An 18,645-nucleotide genomic window follows, 5' to 3' on the forward strand; every position below is an offset into this window, starting at 1 on the left:
TCAGGCTGACTTCTCATCTGGAGACTGCAGAAAACCCACTTTCAAACCCATTGAGGTTATTGGCAGAATTCAGTTCCTTGAAGTTGTAAAACTGAAGGAAGTCTCATTTCTTTGCTGACTGTTGGCCAGGGGTTGCTCTCAGCTCCTCGACTCGGCTGCGTGGTCCTTGCCAGATGGCCCCTTCCATCTCCAGCATCATTAGTGGAGAATCTCCCTGATGATGAATCTATCTCATGCTTTGAGTCTCTCTCCAGGAAAAGCCCAGTCCTTTTTAACGTCTCACCTGATTAGGCCAGGCCCACGAGGACGATCTCCATATCTTAAGGTCAATTGATTTGAAATCTTAATTACATCTGTAAAATCCCTCACAGCAATACCTTGATTAGTGTCTGAATAATTGGGAGAAGGTGCGTCTATATCAAGCAGGCGTGGAGCTTGGGGATCAACTTAGAATCCTGCCTAGTTTATAGTCTGTAAATTCCTTGGTGGCAAAAATTGGGCCTTGTATGTCTGGTACCCAATGGATGCTCCATAAATGTTCACTGAACTAAACTGTTTTAAAGGAATTGGGAAATTCTGAAGTCAGGAAATTGTTACATGGGAGCATTAACTTCCAGGTGAGGACAACTCCCATCAGGAAAAATATAATAGGCAGTGCTCAGACTGCCTTTGGGCTGATCACTATCCTGACCCAGTCTGCCTCTACCAAAAGATTAAATGGAGTTTCTACTTTCAGTATGGGAATGCAGCTGCGATTTAGTAAGGGAAATCAAGGGAAAAAGAATTCCTATCCCAGAAATGTACAATAGAACAATTTTCCAGAATCACACCCATTCTATTGAGTAAAGGGTGTGTTCAGAGGGTTGATGGTGTCATGAGCTTACCTAGGCTAGTCTGCCAGCATTTTCAGGGTGGAACTACACATTATTCATATTTATATCCCTAGGGCTAGCACGGTGCCCGGTTCAAAAGACCAACTTTAAAGACAAAAGCTGATTGAACGCTTGTAGAATGAGTGCTATTTAACGTGTCTCTGCTAGTAGTCATTCAATTCCTGTGGGTGAGGGCTCTTCCAATGCATTTTTTGCAATCCGGCAATGCCTGTCCCATTCCTGGCAACCAGTGAGCATTCAACAGGTGCAATCATGGGGCTGTGTACACTTGTACACTTACGTACTTTCTCCTCTCCAAACTAGTAGTTGGTCATTTTAAGTTATGCAATATGAATTGAAGGTGAATAATATTCAAGCTAGTAGTCTTACTAGGCTTATTTCTAAGAAATATTCAGCTTTATGGTCACCCCCCCCCCCAAATCTTTCATCTTCCTTTCAAATGGATACTCATATCAGTGTCTAGTAAATGTATTTAGGAGAGACATTTTTTTTTACATCAATCAGAGGACAGAGCTTTGATTTCTGAAAAAGAAAAGCTCCGTTTCCCTTAGATTTTCTCAGCTCCTCCATTGCTAGCCTCAGACAAGATACAAGTTATCAGCAATTCTGTGGGCGTCCCCGGCACTTAAATCGCATTCGGGAAAACACTTTTGCCGACAAGGCCTTCTAACAACAAATAAACGCTAGCCAGGACTACGAGCATTCCCCGCTTCACTGTAAACTGGAAAGCCGCGGATTTCGGGTCCGAGCTGTGACGTCACCGGGCTGGTGGACCGCGGCGCCCGTCTCAGCCTCCTGTGATTGGCTGGGGCGCATGACGTCACGGGACGAGGCGGTGCCGGGCTCGGGAGGACTCCGGGATGCTCCGATGCTCCGGGTTCGCTTATTTTAAAAAAGAGAGAAAGAAAGAAAAAAAAGAAAGAAAGAAAAAGGGTGGTGGGGGCGAACCGAGGAGTCTGCCCCGCCCCGCCCGCCGCAAACCGCGCCGCCCGAGAGGGGCGGGCAGGGAGGCGGGACGGGGCGGAGCCGGGCGCGGCGCCGCGCCGTCCAGGCCACCGCCCACCCGGTGCACACAGCATGTAAACAGTCCCCGCCGGGAGGAGCCCCGGGACCGGAGGGAGCCGCGCCGTCCGGCCCCGCCGCCTGCCCGAGAGCCCGCAGAGCCGCGCGCTGCCCGCCCGGGAGGAGGGCGCCCGAGGAGAGAGGAGGGCGGGCGGGCGGCGGAGGGAGCGGGAGGCGGGCGGCGCGCGAGGAGGCTGAGCGAGCGGCGGGCGCGGCGGGCCAGGATGGATTTCCAGCAGCTGGCTGACGTTGCGGAGAAATGGTGCTCCAACACGCCCTTCGAGCTCATCGCCACCGAGGAGACCGAGCGCAGGATGGATTTCTACGCCGACCCCGGCGTCTCCTTCTACGTGCTGTGTCCGGACAACGGCTGCGGGGACAATTTTGTGAGTGCCGGGGGGAGGGACGGCTGCAGCGGGCGGGAGTGGACGCGCGGCCGCCTCCCTGCGCCCGAGCTGCCGCACGCCGGGGAGGCTGTGGGCGCGGGGTGGAGGCGTAACCGGCCCGGCGTGGCGGTGTCAGCGCTGCGTGGGGGGGGGGGGGCGCGGGGGGTGGTGGGCAGGGGCGCCCTTAGAACCCGGGAGCCGGACTGGGGCGGGCTGTTTCGGGGACGCAACCCTGCGGCCCGTGCTTGGTGCTCGGCAGGGAGCTTCTGCCGAGCGTCCCCGCCGCTCACCAGCCCGGGCCGGGGCGCACGGACCATCCCGTAGGGCCCGGAGTCTCGCGCTTCCTACACCCAGGCGTCCCGTCGGGGTGAGGAATCCCGTTCCCCTCCCCATGCGCAGACACAACTCCTCGAGTTGCCCCGCCCGGGAGAGCCCCCGCCCCCGCCCCCGTGTGATCCCCTGCGCTGCCGGTTTGGACACAAAGCCTCGGTCCACACTAGCGATGCCCCATCTCCTGGACCTTCTTTGCGGAATTACACCCCGGATCTTAAAAACGCACACGCGCGTGCGCGCGCGTGCACACACACACACACACACAGGCACGCCTATCCTCCCTTTCCTATGCTTCCATTGCTCCTCTGGGAGCTTCCAGCGAGGTGTGCGGGGCCCAAGCACGTTCCGTCCGGCGGAGGCGGCGGCCGAGGCCCTGGCGAAGCCCCTGGGTTTTTCCAGATGAGGGGAACCCCCCTCCCCCACCCCACTCCCGGCCCGAGCTGGGAGGGACCGGGACCAGGAACTGCGGGGTCCACCTCTTCCACTTTGTATCCTGCGCCCACTTGGGATCTTGGCGCTGACAGTTTAGGAAGGGGATGCGGCGGGCAGGGGAGTTGGGGTGGGAGGTGCGCAGAATGGGCGAGGATGGCGCTCCATGAAGTGTTTGTAAGGCCGGGGGAAAAAATAATGGTCCCCAAATGTAAGATGGAGGCGGCTGTGGGCTCGGGTTACTGTGTGGTCGCCGGCTGGAGCCTGGATCTGGCGCTGCTGCCGCCCCTGCGGACCGAGGTGGGGCGGCGCCGAGGCGCGGCCTGGCGCTGGCCCCTCAGGTGGGGGAGACAAAGCCGGGCCCAGGTCCCGGCCGCCGCGCAACCCTGCCCGCCGCGGGAAGTTCGCAGAGGAGTTAGAGAGACAGCAGGATCGCCTTCCTTGGCCCCCGAGAGACGAAGGCTTGTGTGTGACTTGCCGGGAAGGCATGCCCGTCCCACCACCGGCACCCTAGCCCCGCGGACGAGAAGAACACACCTGGGCCCCAGAATGGGGCACTAGAAGAGAGATGCCTTGGGTGCCAGCCAGATTTGAGTTCTGCCTGTGTGACTCTGGTCAGATGCCTTCCGGCAGCTCAGTTTACACATCAAAAAAATGGGCATAATACCAGCACCCAGGTGATCCATAGATAAAACACCTAACCTCTGGGCAAAACAGCAAAGGCTCCTCAGAGACCTGGGCTTCCCCAGAGTTTAGAGCTTGTCTGTCTTTCTTAAGAGCCTCAATTTTCTCGCCTGTAAAGTGAGGTTAATCAGAACACCTCCATCACAGGGACTTGTGAAGAGCAAGTAAACTATAAATATATGTAAGAACACTGTTACCTGTAGTTAAAATAAGTGTTATTTGTTATTGGGGGGAAATGGGAGATCGTTAAAAAGGGATTTACTCCACTGCAAACATGTGAGAAAACCCCAGGGTTATACTGGAAAGGGCACCAGTGTCCAACTAACTGCCACATTAGGGTTTGATTAGGAGTCCCTCCTAACCCTAGTCTGCCAAGTGGCCTTTCCCACTCCTTACTGTGTGAGATAGAGCAAGAATCACCCAAGGTTCTGGATTTTATGGGGGAGAGTTCCACACAGCCTTCTTGCTGGAACTGCTGGAGACATACCCAAAAAAATTACTCCTTGGAGAACCATTGTTGAGAAACATTATGTATATCACAACTTTTTTCAAGGCCATACAAAATATATTTTAAATGTTTTCCCACCTGTGTGAGTAAAATGCTTGAACATATTCACTCTCTAACAATTAAATGAAATAGATAAGGAAGAAAGTGGATGCAAGGAAAAAGTAATTCCTTGGGTAGATTGGAACATTCTTAAAGTTTCTGGAGGCCATAATGGACAGCATGCCAACCACCAGAGATTTCTTAGCCCAAATCTCTCCTCAGATCTGTCCCAGGCCAGGTTTGTCAAGCTGCCATTTGCCCCTAGTTAAAGGGACTCAGGCATGAAGTAAGTGTCCTGCCTCCGTCCTTTTCCTTTTCCCAGGAAAATCCTGTTAAGTATTAGAAGAAATCTGAGATGAATGGAACTCCCGTAATCCGAAGGATTTATTAACAATAAGAATATTTACATAGCTTTTCTCAATTTACAAAATGTTTTCACGTGACTCATTCATTCATTCATTTATTCATCAAACATTTATTGAGGGCTTGCTTTGCACCAGGCCAGGGCCACCTAGAATATAAATAGGATCTCTGCCCTCACTTTCCTGGGGCCATTCTCCCCATCTAAGGGGCAGTGTGGCACAGTGGTCAGACTACGTGGGCTTGCACCCCAGCCCCCATGTCTAACTGTGTGCACTGGGGAAAATTCTTTAATCCCTCTGTGCCATGATTTCCACATCTGTAAACAGGGAAATGATAACATTAGTACCTTTCCAGCAGGCTTGTTTAGGACAGTGCCTAAAATAGGGGTGGTGTTATTAGTGACTCTCTGGCAGTCTCCATATAGCAATCACTCTGGATCTATTTAAAATATAATCCAGGTCATGACCTATGATTCTCCACCTCACCTAAACTGACTTCCTATAACTTTTGACCCTAAAACCTGAGCCCTTGCCCTGGCTTCAAACCCCCACACAGTCTGTCTCCTGCCACCTCTCTGACCTCATATTAGACCAGTCTTCCTCCTTGCTTACTGTGTTTGTGCCATGCTGATTTTTCTCGTCCTCAGACATGCCAAGCTCATTCCTGCCTCAGGGCCTTTGCATTTGCTGTCCCCTGTGCCTAGAACATTCTTCCCCCACATCTTCGCATGGCTAGCTCCTTTATGCCATTCAGGCCTGGGAGAAAACTTCCTGACTACATATTCCCTCATCTCACCCTCTTTTATTCCAATCACAGCACTCATTAGTACTTTATACTCTCTTGTTTGTTTTCTGCCTTCCCCATGAGGCTGTAAGCTTCATAAGAGCTATGGCCTTATCTGTCTGATTTATCACTGGATCCCAGAACTTGGAGTAGTATCAGACCCGTGATAGGTGCTCAGCCCATGTGTGTAAGTCACTATCATACCACCATGCCTTCACCACGATAGTGAAGAAGGCAGATGTTAAATTTCAAGAATGCCAGCTTCAAAGAACAGTAACTACCACTTATGTGCAATTGACTATGTATCAGACACTGTTCTTTGTGTATACAGTAGGTACTTTGTGTATATGTGCTTGTTTAATCTTAGTAATCCTACAAGGTCCTCTCTGTGATTTTCTCCATTTTACAGATGAGGAAACTGACACATAACAAGGTGTACTAACTTTTCCATAGCTAATAAATAGTAGAGCAACTTGAACCATAGTCCTATACTGAAAACATAGCGTCCCAGGAATGACAGCTGCAAGGGCAGCTTCTTATTGGGCCTCACAAAAAGTCTGTGAGTTAGGTATGAACCCCATTTTGTAGGTGAGGAAACAGGCTCCATTGAAGGGAATCTATCCAGGACTATGCCTCTAAGAAATGACAGCCAGGACTTGAGCTCAAGCCCAGAGGCCTGTCATTTGCACCATGCAGAGTGTCAAGCCAGGAGCTCCAGGGGGCCTGGGGAACAAGGGCTTCCTTTTATTTTCCTTCCACTTTGGCAGCTCCTCAGTCCCTTGTGCACTGTTTCCTCTTCTCATCTCGCAGGCCACCCTGTTCACACCATCCCTTTCCGCACTGCTGCCCTGATTCAGGCCTGTCTCTATGGACAGTGCACAAGGTCAGCTCCTGGGATAAAACGAAGCTGCCTTTGCCCTCTATGTTGGGCAGTCGGGGACAGAGCCAGCCCTGGCTTGCTCTACAGGTGCGACAGGGAGGGGCCGAGAGCTCACAGACAGGTGGCATGCTCCCTTCTGCCAACACAGAAGGTCCGGAGGGTTTCGTCAGGCTGCAGGAGTGGGGTGTTGGCATCCACTAAGGTACCAGCCGGACAGACGGGCACGTGTGCATGCTCTCCTGGGCATGGCAGCACCAGCTGCTTTCCGTCCTTGTCGTAGGCCAGGAGAAAGGAGTTCTAAACCAAGAACGCTGCCCTGCGGCTCCCTGGCGCCTGGGTGCTCATGACTGGAGAAGGGGAGGGCTGCCTTATTGTCCTATTTTTTCTGCCAACCCATCAAAAACATGTTTGGATCTAAAATTTGGTACAGTTTATCCCTCCTCAATGTGAAAACAAAGATAGCAGTTGTCACTCTATTGAAGAAAAAAGGCTCTATTTATAGAAGGACCATGTGATTTAATTTTAAGTGCATGTATACATATATTTGTATATATATTCCCCCATTTTTGTTCTAGGCATGTCTCTATTCTTAACTATGTGACCAAATAACAACGTTTTCATTTTGGAGAAGAAAACAGAACTTGTCTAAATGAGATTGCATCACCTCATGTGGTGGGACAGTGGAGAAAAAGCACCTTCTTGTCCAATTTAAACTCACCCTCAGTTTCCTCCTATGTCAAATGGGGATAATCATACCTATATTACGGTATTATTGTGGGGATTGAATGAGAGGTCGTGGTAACTGTAAAGCTTACCACAATGGCTGTGCATTATTCATATAGAGATTCTTTAGGGGAAAGCATATGTCTTTAGTATATTCATAAAGTGGTCATCCTGAGGAGAGTGAAGTTATGCTAATATGAATTTCAACAGATGGGAAGAAGCACTCTGGGCTCCTGCTAAATGAGAGGCAGTCTGTAGGCTATCCCCTATCATCTTGCTAACCACACTGTATTATTATTTTCTGTGACTTACAAATGAAGGAACTGAGGCTCAGGTTGAATGTGTGCTCACCTCTGTTGATATCTTGGCTTTGCCCCTTGCTCTCTGTGTGACCACAGACAAGTTGCTTAACCTCTCTGAGCTTCAGTTTCCTCCTTGGTAAAACATACCAGTGGCCGGCACAAAGAGCAGGTCATAGGTATGGCCAGCCACACTCTTCTTACCCTGTGCAGAAGTATTTTGGGGGGGATGAGATGGCGTGTAGCTTTTCTCTTTTAGCATCTCTTCAGTGGACAGCAGTCAGTTTTGGGTTAAGCCACATTACTCAAAATCGACTCCCCGGTACTAATGATGGCAGAAACCCCACATGGCAGTCCTACAGTGAGAGTGAGGCCCCTGGCAATGAATTTTCACTCCGATGACTGAGTCCAGGGAGGAGAAACAGGTGTGTTCTTTGCCCCCCAGCCACCCCCCACTCTGCCTAAGCACCAGGAAGCCAAGCGCCATGCCTGCAAGTGTTAGAACAGTAGGAGCACACAGACTGTGCTCAGAAAGATATTTGCAGGATTGAATTACCATAGTGGTCTAAGACCATTTTTGGATGAGCTGGGTGTTCTCATCTATACTATAGAAAACAGAAAGGTGTTCATTTTCCTGTGTGCAGATGCCACGGTTCTAATGTCTTAAGCTGGACAAACTTTGATGCTAAACTCTGGTCCAACTTAATGACAGAAGGGCCACAGATGGCCTGTTTTAAAATCAAAGTTCTCATCAGGGATTTTCATCCCCGCCCCCAAATATGATTCGTCGAAGTTCTGCTCTGGTTCTGGTTCTCACAGTGTGGGCCCCAAACCAGCAGCATGAGCAGCACCCGGAAACCGGTTGGCAATGCAGATTCTTAGCCCTGCCCCTGGCAGTTGTGTCTTAATAAGTTGAGGGATGGGGAAGGGGGGGTGTTGTGGTGCTTGCTGTAGCTGGAGGACCACTGCTGTCCTCTCCTTCAGAAGCCTTCCCTTGGTATTCCTCCTATTATAAGGTGCCTTAGCTCTCACTGCATGGTTGGAAAGTCAATACATTCTGTACCTAGATTTATATTTGCCAGAGTTACATTTGTTCAAAGCCACAGGTTCTCTGACCTCTGCTATAGTTTTTTCATGGCCAAAGTGGCTGTTTGGTTGAATTTCCAAGTCGGAGTCATTGTGGACACACCCGGTGGTGCAGGGTTCTGGGTCTTCAATCACCCATTTATCTTTGTTTAAGACTAGACCCCAGGATCTGCTTTCAGGAGCATCAGCCCAGCCACCAGACATTCTGTTTGCCCTCTCCGGGTTTTAGAATGGGCCCCTCTCTTTTTCCTAAGAAATGACCCTCAGTCCATCACCTGTTCTGAAGAGATCATCTGTTTTTTCTGGGGGCACTGCCTCGGGCCACTGATGGAACCTCCTTCTCTGCATAGGCCTGTAGAAAGCCGTAGAGGCAGTCTGTGTCCCATCCACAGCAAAGGGCCAGGCCTGTTTCCCTGGCACTGTTGGTCCTAATCTCACTTGGTTTTATATTCTTCTCCTTCCATTGTTTTCTCTCTGTCCTTATTTTCCCAACTACCTTGTCTTTTATGGGTCTTTAATGACTGCCTTGATTCATTTCGGAAGGAAACAGTTTCAATAAATAAACCTGAATACTTTCTGTGATGAGCTCCTGTGGGTATGAAACAATTAGCATTAACTAAGGGATGTCCTTTAAGCGGCCACGAGCACCTGAGTTGGTCTGACTCCAAACCCCATGCACCCTCATGTTATCATAGGGGCAGGGATTTGCTTAAAACTTTGTTAAACCCACAAAACCAACACAACTGAGAGTTAGACAGCCAAATCAAGGAGATTTAGGCAGACTAGACAGAAGGTTCTTTAGCAGGTGGTAAGTCTTCCTGCTCCAAAATATATTCATAAGTCAGCAACTCCAGAAGCGGAGCAATGAAAATTGTGGCCTGAACACTCTCCTCACGAGGTTAGAAATGCCCTAGAGACACTTAGAGAACCTGTCTGATTTCCAAGCAGTAGTGGATATGAGGCAAGTCTGTTGCCTGAGTGATATACTTTCCTTAGTTTACTTTGTAATTTAAAGCCCAAATATACTTTCAAAAGTAGATATCCAAGGTTCTCATAGCTACACCGACTGGTGAATGAACTAGAACTCAGGTTGCCTTGGGTACTGTTCTCCGTGAAATCACAGTAGGTGTCTCATTTGCTCACTGCGTGCCCTTCGGCTTGGGACAGGTGGAAAGCCAGCCCATGCCCTTCCTCTCCCTTCTCCTGCCCACACAAAAGAGGTGAGAGGGTGCTTACGCCCACCGCCCACCATTTATTGAACATCCACTGCATGCCAGCCAGGCACAGTGCCAGGCACTTAATGAACTTTTTCCTTTTTCTCTAATTGTTACAAGCCTAGGAAAGGTAGGATTATAGTTTTCTGTTGTGCGGTGCTGGATATTAATCCCATCTTTCACTTGGTTAAGAATTTGAAACATGCTGGACCTTTAAAAAATGTGAGCATGAAAATGGGTGCTGAGCAGAGCTTATATGAAAGCAGGACTTTATTGTTCTTGCTGAATCCCTGCCGCTTGAGAATGAAGTGTGGTGATGGATCTAAAAGCACTTTGTGCTATTACACTTTTGTACAATGTAAGAGACTATTACATAAGTGGCATTTGGGTGGCTCGACAACTGTAAGGGTCTCTAATTAATAGGGAATTGTGTTTGAGCTATTGTCTAAAGTTAGGGAATCTAGAAGTTATCTTTGTTAGGTCGGGGCAGAAGTTCCTCCAGAAGTCTGCTGGAATTAGAGCAGTGCGTGTGTCAGAAATGGAACTTTACTTCTACAAAACACAGATAATTTGGGGGGGGAAATGGCACATTAGCACCTAGGTAGTCTCTTGGACCTGAGCAGTATTTTAAGTCTGTAGGTCCCGTTCTTAGAAATGCTGCCAAGGAGAAGGAAGGAGGGGAAATGTGTTTCTCGAGTGACTGACATAGAACTTTCTGGGGTGATGCCCTAATCATTGTATTAATGGAAGGGAGCAAGGGCGTGCTTGGCATAGACTATTTCTCCAAATAGATCTCGTCTCCTGCTGCCTCGTTTCTGCTCCTTGCTTTAATTTGCCAGCTGTCTTCCTCCCTCCCACGCCACTACACTTTTCCACCAATGGTGGAGCTGTCATGGATTGGTCCCCTCTAAACAGTGACTCTTGGTCAGATACCCTGACGTTACCCTGGTAGCCCAGCGCCTCTCCCTAGCTCAGAGATGCCGAGCGGGGGGTTCTGCACTTGGGATCCCTCAAGCCTGTTTCTTGGGCTTATTCCAGATCTTTGAACATTCTGGGAGAGACTTGTCTGGTCTTCAGGAGGTGCTAAAACAGATATCCTCATGCGGGAAAACAAACAAACAAAAAAACCAAACCTTGTCTAGCCTTAAGAAAAAATAAACCCTAAAACCGGTCTCCTCTTGGTGCATGTTACCATTGGGAAGCAAGCCCTCTTGGAGCATTTGTAAAGAACGTGAGCTTTCAGAGAGCCTTTGCTTCTCTGTGACCCCGGCAATGGCTTTTCTGGGTGTTCTTGTAAATTCATTTCATTTTTGTTTTGTTTTAATTCATTTCATCTTAAAGTAAATATACCATCACCCGCACTCACAGGCTCATCTGAGTAAAGAATGTCTCATTGCAAGTTAGTGGTTACAAACTATGCTTAATTAACCCCTCAGCTATAGTTGAAAGCGAGGTTAGAGATCCTGCAGGCTCTTGGTTCTTCCTCCCTGCTGCTTTAAAACCCCCCTTACCCAGCTCAAGAAGAAGGACTGTGGAAATTGTGGGTGGGGGACTGTTGATCACCCCCCGCCTTTTTTGCTACTGCTGAGCAGATCTGCTGGAGAATTGAGCAGGTGAGATTATGGACGGAAAGCACAGGGATTTTCTACGGGGTAGGCATTTTCTCATCCCCTTCAATGCAAGCGAATCAAGAATGAGCATCAGAATTTTACTTGGGAACAGAGGCCTTCAAATTTCTGTCATTCAAAAAAAAAAAATCTTTTGGGCTTTTCGAATTTCACACTAAGGGTAATGACTGTGTGTCTTTTTTTTTTTCCTCCCCTCCCCCCGCCCCTGGCTGTGGGCACATAGCACGTGTGGAGCGAGAGCGAGGACTGCCTGCCTTTCTTGCAGCTAGCACAGGATTACATCTCCTCCTGCGGCAAGAAGACGCTCCACGAAGTCTTGGAAAAAGTCTTCAAGTCTTTCAGACCTGTAGGTGCCTGCTTGGCTTCCAAAGCCATCTTGTTTTCTACAGTGATTGTGCTCAGAATTACAGGGACGGTGGGGAAAGTGGGCAAAACCTGGGATGACTAATTGTTTTTCTCTTGTCTGCTTTGTGGCTTAAAGATAGCAGCGAGGGGAAGGAGGGAGAGGGCGGGGAGGGAGGGGGGAACGGGATGTGACACAGCTGTTTGTTGCAGGAATGATGGTTATTTCTAGCATCACTTGAGAATCTCTGATAGGGTGGGAAGCAGACAGCCTTGATGAGACTTCTGAGTATTCCTGCTCTTGTCCAGTAGACTTAAGGCCAGAATGTTTGGAAGCGCCGTGGAGGTTCTCTTACCATAGTGAGGCCTATATTTGGGGAGCTGCCGGAAGGCTATATACAGGATGTGCTTCCATGTCTGTGGGTACGGAGAAGGATGAAAGTGGATACTGGTTGTGTTCTTCTCTCTTTTTATAAACTCTCTAGTAGAGAGCTTGCTTTCTGCCCGCCACCCCCCAACCACCCCCCCCCCCCCCCCCAGTGTAGGATTTAAGAATCTGTATATCCGGGGCTAGCTGACAGTTTGTTTTCATTCTAGCTGAAAAACGTGTAAAGTGAATTCTCACCCCTATTTTGAAGATGACCTCTTTCCCTTTATCTTTACTGGGAGGTAAAGTCACATTACTGGTGTCATGATACTCCTCCTCGCCCCCCCTCCAAGTTCAGTTCCCTGCCCACCATAAATTCTCTACACCTTCAATGATACTCGCTCTAGAATTTTTTTTCAGATCTTTTAAAAGAGTATCTACTTCTCTGTTGCAATTTTCAAGCTTGCCTTTCAGTGCTCTGAACATAGTGGGCATGATTGCATGGTCGTGTGAGAGACTGTCTGACGTTCCAGTATTTTAAGGTTTGTAAGTCTGTTTCGTTGCCTTTTGTTTCAACTGGCTCTCACTCTTGGTATCTGGTCTCTTTGCGTCTTGGATTATCTCTGTGTACTAGTTATAGTATTTGAAAATGTGTATTTAGGAGTAAATCGAAGTCTGAGATGATGGTACCTTCCTCCAGAGGGGATCTTGATCTGTTTCTGCTGGGGCTTGGGAGGCCCTATCAGCCTGAGATCACCTTAAAACGATTTAAGACATGTGGTTCTTAGAACTCTCCAGGTGATGAAAAACCAGGCTGCACGTCTGCTTTCTAGTCCATCCTTGTCCTGAGAGCTGTCTTATTAGTCCATTTAGGCTGCTGTAACAAACTATCAGAGACTGAGTGGCTTATAAACAACAGCCATTTATTTCTCACAGGTGCAGAGGCTGGGAAGTCCAAGATCAAGGTGCCAGTAGATTTGGTGTCCAGTAAGGGCCCACTTCATAGACAGACAGCTGTCTGTTCGCTGTAACCTCACATGGTGGAAGGAGAGGGAGATGTCTCTAGGGCCTGTTTTATAAGAACACTAATCCCGTTCATGTGGGCTCCACATTCATGACCTAATCACCTCCCAAAGATCCCACCTCCTAATACTGTCCCCTCAAGGGTTAGGATTTTAACATGTGAATTTTGCAGGGACACAAACATTCAGACAATAAGAGGTCTTTGGGATCTCAGCTTAAAGTGGGGATGGCTTATCACGGTGTGCTCCTTTGGAAGACCCTGGGTTTGACTTTGGTCCCCCTAGCTCTTAGAGTAGGCCAGGAATGCAGTAAAGTTTCGAGCTGTTTCTTTCTAGGTCAACAGATGCCCTCAGGACAAAAGCAGCTTTTTATGTTTACCTCTCTAGGTTCTAATTCTTCAATATATTTAAGAAGGCATTTTTCACATTTAATCCAGCTTTTTTAGTTCTCTGAGCAAGAGTTCGTCCCAATCACTCAATCCACCATTACAAGAAATAGAATTTCAGTGGCTTTTCTCACTCTCTGTGATCTGTATCATTTGTCTACCCAATTTGTTTTTTCTTTCTTAATTTTCTAAGCCTGCTTGGCTCATTCAGAACAGACTCGTGACTGAAAAGTACTGATCTATCCTTAATGCATTCCATATATATATATGTGTACCCAACTACTCTGTTCCAGCACTTAATTCAAACAGATGAAAATCTTATCCTTATATTCTAGTGGCGGTGGGGGGACAAGGTAAATAAGTCCAGCACATAAAGTATTAGTGATAAGTGCCAAGGAGAAAAAATGGGTAAGTCGGGGTAAGGCAGTAAGGAGTGTCAGAGGTACTGGATTTTTTTATTAGGAGACCAGAGGAAGCTTCACTATGAAGTTCACATTTGAGTATGACTTGAAGTGTGAATCATGAGGAAATCTAGGGGAGAGCTTTCCAGGTAGAGAGAACAGCAAATACAAAGGCTGGGAGGGGGGCGGAGGTGGGTGGGGAGAAGAAATCAGTGTTCAGGGAACAAGGAAGGGCTTATGTGGCCCGAGTGGAAGGGTGGTGGGGAAGAGCAAGAGAGGAGCCTGAGGTATTTCACAGGTTTGCAGGTCACAGAAGGATTTAGGTTTTACTCTGGTGTGACGGGAGCCATCGGAGGAGTTTGAGTGCAAGAGGGATCCGACTTGGGGTGCCTGGGTAACTCAGTTGGTTAAGCATCTGCCTTTGGCTCATGTCATGATCTCATGGTCCTGAGATCAAGCCCCGTGGTGGGCTCCCTGCTTGGCAGGGAGTCTGCTTCTCTCTCTCCCTCTGCCCCTTCCTCCGCTCCTGCTCTCTCCCAAATAAATAAAATCTAAAAAAAAAAAAAAAAAAAGCCAGAGGTATCTGACTTCACATTTTGAAAAGCTCCCCCGTGACCAGTTGAGAATAGGCAGCAAGGGGCGGGTGGGAGCAGGGGACCAGTGCGGAGGCCGTTGGGTCGCACAGGTGAGAGGATGAGGGTCACAGTGAAGGTGGAATGAAGGGGTCAGACTCTGGACTTGCTGGCGGGGCCACAAGTGGGGAGTGAGAAAAAGAAGGCAAGGATGATCCAGAGTTCCTTGCCTGCGCAAAGAAGGGAATGGCGCTGTCCTTTACTAAGATGGGGGAGGCTGCAAAAGGAATAGTTGGGCGCCCATACTACCAGGAGCTTGGTTTGGGGCACGTCACTGTCAGAAATGCCTATTAGACATCCAAGCAGAGATATCAAAGTAGGCAAATTTTTTTTTAAAGATTTTATTTAGTTCCTTCACAGAGAGAGACACAGCGAGAGAGGGAACACAAGCAGGGGGCGTGGGAGAGGGAGAAGCAGGCTTCCGGCCGAGCAGGGAGCCCAACATCAGGCTCGATCCCAGGACCCTGGGATCATGACCTGAGCCGAAGGCAGATGCTTAACGACTGAGCCACCCAGGAGCCCCCAAAGTAGGCAAAATTTTTAAAAAATTGAACCCCCCCAGGAGCACCTCGTGGCTCAGTCGGTTAAGCATCCCACTTGATTTTGGCTCAGGTCATGATCTTGTGGTCCTGGGATGTAGCCCCCCCGCCCCCCCCGCAAGGCTCTGTGCTCAGCGGGGAGTCAGCTTCAGATTCTCTCTCCTGCTCACTCTCTCTCTCTCAAATAAATAAATAAAATCTTAAAAGAAAAATTGAACCCCTCAAGTCTTAACCAGAAAAAAAATCTATTCGCCAATGAGATCCACTTTGCAGCTGGTGTCCTCATGGGGGTTGCATTCATGGCCCCACCACCTGGTTTTCTTCCTGCGCCCCTTCTCCTGGATGGCGAGCAAAATTCCTACAGAATTGGCCTCACTGGAGAAGGCGAGCTCCCGCCAGAACTCGTTTTGCTGTTTTTCTTTACCAAGAAGACCTGGCCGCGTTTCGGCAACTAGGCAGCCACACGGAGAGGGAAAGAAATGAATGCAGTCCAAGAAAATCCAGGTGCATAGCTGAACGCAAGTGGGTTGTTTGAACATTTTCTTTCAGATTCTGCTGCCGCGTGCCCTGGAGACACACAGACTTGATCTGATGTCGGACTTCCAGGGTCCCCTTCTAGAGCAGAGCCTGACATTCTAGGCAAGGCTGTGCTCCCCAGGAGAGGAGGCTCCCCGGTACAGCGCCCCTCTGGTGGGGGAGTTGATAATGTGCCAGGCGCCCTCTGGCTGGGCTATTTTGCCCCTCAGGGAGAGGCGGGTGGGAGGGCCGGGCAAGGTGAAGTGCAGGCAGGGCTTTGGGTTTCCCTCAGCCAGGATGTGCCCCAGGTTGGATGATTCGAGGAGCATGACAGCCCACAACAAGGACCTTCTGCTGGAGGTCCACAGGAAACTTTCCCCGCTCTCCTCCATTCACGGGTGTGGTTCCTCCCACTGCTGCTATTTGTCTGTTGGTTTCATGTAAGGGAGCTTTGTGTTTAGAAATAAGACCCAGAGGGGCACCTGGGTGGCTCAGTCATTAAGCGTCTGCCATCAGCTCATGTCATGATCCCAGGGTCCTGGGATCGAGCCCCGCATCCGGCTCCCTGCTCAGCGGGGAGCCTGCTTCTCCCTCACCCCTCACCCCGCTTGTGCTCTCTCTCTCTCAAATAAATAAATAAAATCTTAAAAAAAAAAAAAAAAGAAGAAGACCCAGCACAAGGGCTTGCCCAACTTTGCACACTGTGCTTCCCCCCTTCTCCTCTCGTGTGTGCCTTCCCCCCACCGAAACGAGCAGTATCACAGTCAGAGTCCTCCCCCGACACGTAAAGAAATCTGTTGTTGGATTTGAAAAGCAAAAAAGGTTTTTCTTTTCCTTTTTCTCCATCTCACTCCTCCTCTTTTTTCACTATTTCTTCATCCCATTTTCAACAAAATATATTGATCATTTGCTCTTTGCCAAACACCACTTTGGAGAGTGAGGAGCAGGATGCAGTGCCCAGTTCTTGCCCTCGAGGAGCTGACTTTCTGGTAGGAGAGACAGCCATGAAAACGTACGTGTTACAAGGCAGAGTCCAGACACTCTCCTAGATACTGTGCAGAATTAGCAAAGGAGTTCCATTCCCCGCTGTGCTTACTCCACTTTGGGGAAATATTTCCTAAGAGGACGTTAGTGACCTTGTACCGCAGGGTGTTGTTGGTAGTCTCTTTACCTAGTTGTGGAGGCTCAGGATATTACATGTTGAGGAACCCAAGCTTGGTGGGCAGGCCGCTCTGGCACTTGCTGGCTGTGTGACCTTAGCCAAGTTACTTAACCTCTCTGTTTCTCATTTTCTTCACTTGTATAATTAGGAGACAAATGATGATCGTTCCCTCAGGGATCTATGAAGATCAGGTGATGTGGTTCTTGTCAAGTACTTAGTACACTACACAGGCTCAGCACTGAATGAATGCTGGCAGTGATCTGGACGGGATGAGCACACGAGGCAAAATACTGTTGGGAAGTGAGTAGGCCTTAGTGAAACCTTTTGCAGGACTCTTAGATTTTTGTTGGAGAGAGAAAACAATTGCTAAGTGATTTCCACACACGCTTTCAACATGTGATTTCAACACATGATTTCAACAGAAGCATCCAGCTAAGGTAAGGGATTTTTAGGGAAGTATTATTGGGGTATTATAGGCAGAAGTTTATCAACACTGGTTTTGGCAAAATAATAAACATCCACATTCAGTACCTCATCCATGCACCTCACTGGTTAGAGGCTGGTGCTGCAGGGAGGACAGAAGCAACCATCCCCTAGAGGGGCATATGAGCAAAGAGCCTCTGGGCGACGGGCTTACGGCTGATACTTTTTTTCTTTTCTGTATTTCCTAAATGTTCAGTGCTGTCACAGAAAACAGTATCAGAAACTATGTTGTGTTTTTTTTCAAACCTATATTGTCTACAGTGTGTAAGAAGGGCTAGGGGGGCGCCTGGGTGGCTCAGTCATTAAGCGTCTGCCTTCGGCTCAGGTCATGGTCCCGGGGTCCTGGGATCGAGCCCCGCATCGGGCTCTCTGCTCCGCGGGAAGCCTGCTTCTCCCTCTCCCACTCCCCCTGCTTGTGTTCCCTCTCTGCCTGTCTCTCTCTGTCAAATAAATAATAAATAAAATCTTTAAAAAAAAAAAAAAAAGAAGGGCTAGGAATATCCGATGTGAGTGGGCTCACTGAGGAGCAAAGTGCCGGGCAGTGGCTTCCTGAGAAGCTGAGACCTGGAGACATGGCAGGATCCAGACGGGCTCAGAGGGGAGGAGAACTGGCCAAGAAGGAAGTCCAGAAGGGCGCATCATGGCCCCGCAGCTCAGAGTCCTCAGAGATGCCCCCTGGGTGGGGGAAGGTGGCTCAGCCCTGCCCTGGCCTGTCGGGCTCCCCTGCCCTTGCGGCCTGCAGCAGGTCACTTGACCTCAGTGTCCCCATCTTTAAAACGGGGGTCATGCCTGTCTTGCTGTCTTGTGGATTCTTGTGGAGCTTCAAAAGCAGACTAAGAGTGCAAAGGACTGTCAGAGCCCGTTCACACTGCTGAGGTTCGTCTCAATTTCTGGTTCCCTGAGTGAATTCATGACTCTGGATGCAGCCGGGCAGCTTCCCTCCCAGAGGGACACACCTTTGGCTCCTCCTCCAGGGGCCTCCCAGCTTGGACCTCGTTCCTGCTGGAACGTCCTATCCAAACGTACCTGTATGTAAATGACAGCACCGAGCAGGCTGTCACTGGCATCTGCGAGCGGGCAGGTTTCTCCCTGTCATGCAACCAGTAAAGGCCTCAGAGACACCCATCAAGAGCCTTGATAAATGCGAATTGGAGAATCACTGGAGTCTTACATTTTTCTTGTTTAAGTGGCCCTTGGTTGACAATTGCTGGTCATCACATGATTGAGCTAGGTAATAAAATAGCGGTTATGGATCTAAATAATGGTGATTGTGCCATTTATTTTTTTCCTCAGTGTTTTCATATCTTTTATTTACTGACAACTGAAAGGCTTCCCCTCGTTAAAAAACAGTTCACAAGAGAAGAGAGAGCTCACTGTTTCCAATTGAGCTGCAGAATCGAACCTTATCGTTGCCCTTTCAGTTTCTCTCAAAGCTTTATTTTATTTTATTTTATTTTATTTTATTTTATTTATTTTATTTTATTT

General features: G+C 48.9%; 1 protein-coding gene across 1 annotated transcript in view; it reads left to right on the top strand.

The window, feature by feature from the left end:
- Positions 1 to 2,106: 2,106 nt before the first annotated feature.
- The window catches only part of MTURN (maturin, neural progenitor differentiation regulator homolog), a 26,991-nt gene continuing 10,452 nt past the window's right edge, over positions 2,107 to 18,645 (top strand). The window contains exons 1-2 of the mRNA XM_021689699.1: positions 2,107 to 2,341; positions 11,534 to 11,656. Of these exons, the coding sequence (XP_021545374.1) occupies positions 2,180 to 2,341; positions 11,534 to 11,656 (285 nt within the window). The 5' untranslated portion in view covers positions 2,107 to 2,179. The remainder of the gene's footprint in view (positions 2,342 to 11,533; positions 11,657 to 18,645) is intronic.

The sequence above is a fragment of the Neomonachus schauinslandi genome, chromosome 12 (genome assembly GCF_002201575.2).
Source record: "Neomonachus schauinslandi chromosome 12, ASM220157v2, whole genome shotgun sequence".
NCBI classification, from domain to species: Eukaryota; Metazoa; Chordata; class Mammalia; order Carnivora; family Phocidae; genus Neomonachus; species Neomonachus schauinslandi.